Below are 7,402 nucleotides of genomic sequence, written 5' to 3' on the forward strand. Positions count from 1 at the left end.
TAGGATTTGAGAGATAAGAGAGCATATCTTGAATAATGACACCATATTTAACAACATCAATGCTGTAAGCCTGTCGACCATACAACGCATCCTCCAACGGCACCGAGTGACGATGAAACAACTTTACAAGGTGCCATTTGAGAGAAACTCTGACAGTCAAGAATATGTGACATGACTTTGTAGAGGTATGTATGCAACACTACTTCCAGTACTTCAGACATACCATATTTACTCATCTGTATATTCTTTTGTCTGTTACAGAGAGTATTGGAGCTGGATGCCCATGTAATTCGCCATGAATTTATTTATGTGGATGAGGTTGGCTTCAACCTCACCAAAACCAGGCACCGCGGAAGAAATGTAATAGGACAGAGGGCAATTACCAATGTCCCTGGACAGCGTGGGGGTAATATAACTGTGTGCTGCCATCACTCAAAACGGGGTCCTCCATCACAATGCCACACTGGGTCCGTACAACACCGGCTATATGCTCACTTTTCTGGATGCAATTTACACAATGCTTGTCCCTGATCCAGATCAGGAGCCTGCTAGATTTGTGGTTTTACCACCAATTCCTGGACTGCCCCCCCGGGACCCCACACACACAATTGTGTTCTTTACTGTATTCTAAAGAATATACTTTTGGTTTACATATGTTTATGGTTTTGTTGTATGCTACTGTATACAACAGTAATGTTTGGCCTAATAAATATTTTCTGTTTCTACATTGCATTGGTGTTTACAGTGTACTTGTTACCCCTCTCAGCAGATTGCTTTCACTGTAGAACAGTGTATTGAAATGTAGATATAAGCCTATGAAAGACCAAAGAGCTTTAGATTTAGAACAACAGTGTTTACATGGTATATCCAAAAATGTACTATTATGAAAGCAGTGTTTGCCATTTGATGCAAATGCTTCATTCTGACATGTGTTTATGGCATTTTGAATGCAGTGTTACATTTTGAAGGAGATGTGAGGCATTTTACATTTTGTGTGTGCAGTTTTGGCAATTGTGTGTAAGCAGTTGGAAAAAACTAAGTCATTGTTTTGGATATCTGTACTTTACATTAGTATTTATATTTTTCAACTATTCAGTTTTTAGTTATGTTCCACCACATTCCTAAAGAAAATAAGTAACTTTTTACTCCATTACATTTTCCCTGACACCCAAAAGTACTTGTTACATTTTGAATGCGTAGCAGGACAGGAACATGGTCCATTTCAAGCACTTATCAAGAGAACATCCCTGGTCATCCCTACTGCCTCTGGTCTGGTGGTCTGGCTAAACACAAATGCTTCGTTTGTAAATGATGAGTGTTGTAGTGTGCTCCTGGCTATCCGTAAATAAAAGAAAGAAAATAAAATCATGATGTCTTGTTTGCTTAATATGAGGAATTTGAAATGATTCATACTTTGTCTTTTGATACTTAAGTATATTTTAGCAATTAAATTGACTTTTGATACTAAAGTATATTTAAAACCAAATACTTTTAGACTAACTCAAGTAGTATTTTACCGGGTGACGTTCACTTTTACTTAAGTCATTATTTTATTTTAAGGTACTGTATCTTTACTTTGACTCATGTATGACAATGAGGTACTTTATACGCCACTGCAGCTAGGTCTTTCGAGGTCATCAATATGGTAGTGGTTCCCAAGTTATTTGCTCTCTGAGGCTGTTGGTGTTTTCTTGTGACCCATGCAAAACCACAAATAAAACCAATATTTTGGGAGTCTGCAACCCAAGCGGAGTTAGTGGTGATTGACCATTGGGCACGAGTTCCCGACCCACCATTTGGGAAACAAAGGAATGTCAAATACTCCCAGGGTTTTACTGTAGTATATTCAGCCTCTTTACCAATGAATATGTATGACTGAGGCAGTATTATAGTGTGTCATGTTACACTGTCACTGAACCAAAACACAGACCCTCAGGTTGATCCATGAGATAAGATATGGTCATATGGTCTTAAACACTGCTTGATGTGCCCATCTCTATGCACCATTCATGTGTGGTGGTGGATATACATTTATTTGTTAGCCTTGTGACTGGAATTGCCCAAAAGTGTTCAGTACAAGAGAGAGGATGCAGGGTTATTATTGTGCCACCAGAGGGCATCATTCAACTTCTTGACAGATCATGGTGGTGACTGGTCGGGACAAGGCAGCAATATTCCTCAATGGAAATGTATGATGGCGATGAGGGTAGTCATATTTCCCACACTTTTGGTTGATCTTGTATAAGGGGTTTGTGTCATATGGGAATTGTGCTGTTATGTATTTATTGTCGAATCCAAATGCCACAAGGGGCCTATGGGAAGAATTTAGTAGGATATTATATTTTATTCTACTATATTCTATCCAATAGTTAAGTGAATAATATCTAAATGACTGTATTCTAAAATGTGACCAAATGGAACTACAGAACTGTAAATAAGTAGCCTATAATTGATCAAGATCTATCTTTTTTTGTCGACAAAACAAACAGATAACCTAAAACAAATATTTAACATTTACGCACGTAACTACTTTTACCGAAGTAAAACTAATCCCTGTTGATTTATATTTGGCGAATTCACTATGGACCTCCTTTCTACTTTGACGCAGCACGTGCTGACTCACAAGCCCAGTATTAAGGGCGTTATACCTATGATGGTTTGCTTTGGGCCACTATATGTGCGCTCACATCTGGCAGCATCTGGAGTAAGCGTGCTTCTCAAGTTTATAAAGTAATCCAACTTCACGCAAATTGAGTAGAGTGGGAATAGGAGACGGAGAGGAAAGGGCATTTCAAGAGTGCAGTAATTTGGCACCAAAGTCAGGTAAAGCTATACATTTTTTATCCAAATATGTTTTTAGTTTTTTTTTACCATTAGAAATACAGTTTCGTTTTGCGGTACATTGTCTACGTCACAAAGAAACAAGGTAACATCTTTATGATGTCTTTTGAAGATTGATATGTAATGTTTTTCTATCTTGTAATAAGCTATCCTAATTGTTCAAATCAAATACATTTTGTAGACACGGTATTGTTGATGTAATAATACTTGAAATAATGTATAGCCTTTTTACAGCCTTTATTACATGTAGTCCTATAACGTTCAGTTGTATTTTCAGGAGCCTAATTCAATCAATCAATTCACTTAATTCAAGAAATTAAATATTATCTTTAATTTAGACTTATTTGTTCCTCTTCCAATGTATTTATCTTAAATATTCATCTTCCTTGATTGACAACAGGTAAAGGGGGAAAAATGGAACTGAAACCGTTACTAAGGCAGGTGGGCTTGATAGTCCGTGCCATCCTGACATTCCTCTTTGCCCTGGTGGTGCTGGGGGTGATGGTGTGGGCCTATGTCCAGGGCTTCCAGCTGGCCACCTCCCCATATGGCATCATCTCCTTCGGCTTCTACGGCCTCCTGCTGGGGCTCCATGTCCTGGTCCAGAGCCTGTTTGCCTTCGTGGAGCACCGCCGCATGAGGGCCCGGAGCAAGGCCTGCACCTTCACCAAGACCATTGGCTTCACTATCTCAGCCTACCAGGAGGACCCAGAATACCTGCGCGAGTGCCTCAACTCCATTCGGGCCCTCAAGTACCCTCCAGAGCTGCTGCGGGTCATAATGGTGGTGGATGGGAACTCGGAGGACGACATCTACATGCTGGAGATGTTCAGGGAGGTGTTTGCAGACCAGGACCCTGGCTGTTACGTGTGGAGGAATAACTACCACACATGGGACCCCACCCAGACCCAGAAGGCGGGAATCCTCGAGGTGATAGGCCCCGCTGGGGACGCTAGTTATGGGCTGGGAGAGGACCCCCAGAGGAGGGAGGTGGAGGATCTGATCAACAGCAGGAGGTGTGTGTGCATCATGCAGAAGTGGGGTGGAAAGAGGGAGGTGATGTACACAGCGTTCAAGGCACTGGGACAGTCGGTGGACTACATACAGGTGAGGAGTTGATTTACATCTCTTGACATTAGGGAAATACTGTTTTTTTTTTTTTTTAAACACCTTGGATCAGAGCACACAGTATCTTTATTCTGTTTCTTGTCCTATAATGTTAATAATTGTTAATAGTTCATGTTAATAATAATGTCTCTCTCGTGCTCTTTCTCTGTTTCTCTGTTTCTCTGTTTCTCTCTGTTTCTCTCTCTCTCTCTCTCTCTCTCTGTTTCTCTCTGCTCTCTCTCTCTCTCTCTCTCGCTCTCTCTCGCTCTCTCTCTCTGTTTCTCTGTTTCTCTCTGTTTCTCTCTCTCTCTCTCTCTCTCTCTCTCTCTCTCTCTCTCCTCCAGGTGTGTGACTCTGACACCAAGCTAGACCCCCTGGCTACGGTGGAGCTGTGTAAGGTTCTGGAGAGCAACCAGAAGTACGGGGCGGTGGGAGGAGACGTGATGATCCTCAACCTCAAGGAATCCTACATCAGCTTCATGAGCAGCCTGCGCTACTGGATGGCGTTTAACATCGAGAGGTCCTGCCAGTCCTTCTTCAACTGTGTCTCCTGCATCAGCGGCCCCCTGGGTAAGGAAATGACATTTTCCTGTGACCGCGATAAACATGAGTCATAACCTTGCTTCTCTTGTTTATGTTACTGGGAGTCGTGTAATATTATGTTATTTGTATTCAGTAACATAACTGTGATACAATTTGAATGTAAATGCATGTAAACTGCAGTACTATAACATATATTTGGTTTCATCCTCAGGTCTGTACAGGAATGACCTCCTCCAGCAGTTCTTAGAGTCCTGGTACAACCAGAAATTTCTGGGGACTCACTGTACATTTGGGGATGACAGACATCTCACTAACCGCATGCTCAGCATGGGCTATGCCACCAAGTGAGTATACATTTCTTCACAAATACTCCTCATACACAAATAAACTGAATCCCAACACTTTACTGGAGATAAGATGATAATAGACTCATTCATCATCATCCATCCTCTGCTCTCAGATACACGGCCCGCTCCAAGTGTTACACGGAGACGCCAGGCCAGTTCCTCCGGTGGCTCAACCAGCAGACGCGCTGGACCAAATCTTACTTCCGCGAGTGGCTCTACAACGCCATGTGGTGGCACAAGCACCACCTGTGGATGACCTACGAGTCCATCGTCTCTGGTGTCTTCCCCTTCTTCGTCACGGCCACCATCATCCAGCTGTTCTGGACAGGCACCCTGTGGGACATCCTCTGGGTCCTCTGCTGCATCCAGCTCATCGGCCTGATAAAAGCAGCCTATGCCTGCATCCTGCGCCGTGACCTGGTCATGGTGTTCATGTCTCTCTACTCTGCCCTCTACATGACCAGCCTGCTGCCCGCCAAGTACTTTGCCATCATCACCATGAACAAGAGCAGCTGGGGCACGTCAGGCCGCCGCAAGATGGTTGGGAACTACATCCCCCTGCTGCCTCTGTCGGTGTGGGCGGCCATCTTGCTGGGCGGGTCCTGCTACACCATCTACAAGGAGAGCCAGAAGGGCTGGTTCACGCCGGCTAAGGTCCTAGAGACCAGGTTTCTGATCTACGGCTGTGTGGCGTACGTCTGCTACTGGTTCCTCATGATCTTCCTCTACTGGGTGTGGTTCCGCAGGCTGTGTAGGAAACGCTCCCAAAGTTATGACGTAAGCGTATAGGGATAGTTTTCTATACAAGGGGAAAAAACAGGATATTTAGTATTTATTTAGTATTTTGTACATCAAAGATTTTTAATTTATTTATTTCATCTTGCAGTACAGTAGCTGTTTGTGAACATATAAACTTTAAACAGCTGCTAAATCAACTGAACCAGAGAATATGTAAATGTATATAATGTACTGTACAGTATATGAGAACAATTACCTAGACCCTGGGAAGCTTTATCCAGAATAGTGTCAAAGATGAGAATATATTGTTGATAACTACAGTTTGCCGTGCTACTGAAGATGGAGAAAGGAGTTGTTAGTTGTTAAGAGAGTGAATATTTGACATTCAGTTGTCTTTACACATACTTTATAACAGAAACTGTATATGGAAGTAATATAGTATACCTCTTAGGAGTCCTCTCAGCAGTTGATGACAAGACTAATAATCTGTTCTAGATGGCCCTTGATTTACTGTTGCTTATTTCTACTGACTTCCTAACAAACCAAGTGTTACATTGATTGAATATAAGGATTTGTAATCTCTCTTGAGCACAACATGATTGAACTGTTATTAGATCACACTGTATATGACTTGATATGTGCCTTACACAACAAAATACTATATCCGACATAGTAGCTTTTCTTTGTTTTTAAATATACTTCTCTCAATAATGCACTGGAAATTGGTCTGGATTTTAATCACAGCTTTTTTTTTAAACATTACCTTGGAAGCAAACTAGCAAAATGTCTTGTGGTTGGTTCTAAGTGAAGCTATTTATTTCAGTGTAAATAATAGTGACAGACTCCACAGTAAGACAATCATACATGTGATGTCCACCCCCAGGGATCCGTTGTGAAGCCCTGTGAGATAGACGGACAATGGTTCTGCTGTCATGTTGAGTATAGACATGAGAGATGCACCTGGCTCGGTTTCAACTGAACTGACTGAGCACATCGGTATAAATTCTTTATGCACATTTTTCATTGTATGTGATGATTTCCTTTGTCATATTATTTTGCAAATGTGAATGAATGTATGTATGTTTTGGGAATTTGATAAAAATGAGAAAATAAAAATGAAGTATTTTGTGAGGAAAATGAAGTACAGTAGCTTACTGTTGATTTGTTGAGGAGGGATTGTTTTGGCTACCACACCCATCTCTCAATGATCCTATCAATCTAGGATTTTGAAATCAGTGTCTTGGTGGTTACTTCATATGACTCCACTATTAATGCTAACTATACCCCTGATTTCCCTGACAGTTGATAGGGAAGAGTAATTCCAAACATTTCTATAACCCATAACCTACCATTTATTCCTTTACTGTAGCCCCTAATACTGGCCCCTAGTTTACAATGGAACGTCTGCATGATGTACTATCCACTAATGGTTCTGTTGACTGTAGGAAAGACGTGACATTTCCATTGTGCAACACATGATAATCTGAGAAATGAGAGGTTCTGTTAGAGACATCTATCATCAGGAGGGTCATCGTTGCTCATCAAGAGGTATAATTACTGATGTAGAGTCAACATTTCTGACCTCTCAGGGCAGTTAGAGGGCCAGTTGCTTTGCATTGGTTTCATTTGACTGGTAGAGGGAGGAGAGTCTTTGTTGCTGTTTTTGTTCCATACAAACACTTTTATGACAGGTCTGGGTGGGTGGATATTCTAAAAGAGGCTGAAAACAGTTCATTACTGTATATACTAATTGTGTAAGTGACACCCATTTGTTTTTAAATGCTGCTACGTAACACTAACAGAGCGTTAAAGAGCCTGTCTTGCAG

The 7,402-nt window shown here is 41.5% G+C and overlaps 1 protein-coding gene across 1 annotated transcript; it reads left to right on the plus strand.

The window, feature by feature from the left end:
* The first annotated feature begins 3,255 nt into the window (after positions 1 to 3,255).
* Positions 3,256 to 5,941, plus strand: LOC115118764 (hyaluronan synthase 1-like). Its single transcript, XM_065008190.1, has 4 exons — positions 3,256 to 3,948; positions 4,293 to 4,518; positions 4,703 to 4,835; positions 4,952 to 5,941. Exons 1-4 carry the CDS (start codon positions 3,256 to 3,258, stop codon positions 5,625 to 5,627), a joined length of 1,728 nt encoding a protein of 575 aa, XP_064864262.1. The 3' UTR covers positions 5,628 to 5,941.
* The last annotated feature ends 1,461 nt before the right edge of the window (positions 5,942 to 7,402 follow it).

Source organism: Oncorhynchus nerka, linkage group LG3, assembly GCF_034236695.1.
Source record: "Oncorhynchus nerka isolate Pitt River linkage group LG3, Oner_Uvic_2.0, whole genome shotgun sequence".
Taxonomy (NCBI): domain Eukaryota; kingdom Metazoa; phylum Chordata; class Actinopteri; order Salmoniformes; family Salmonidae; genus Oncorhynchus; species Oncorhynchus nerka.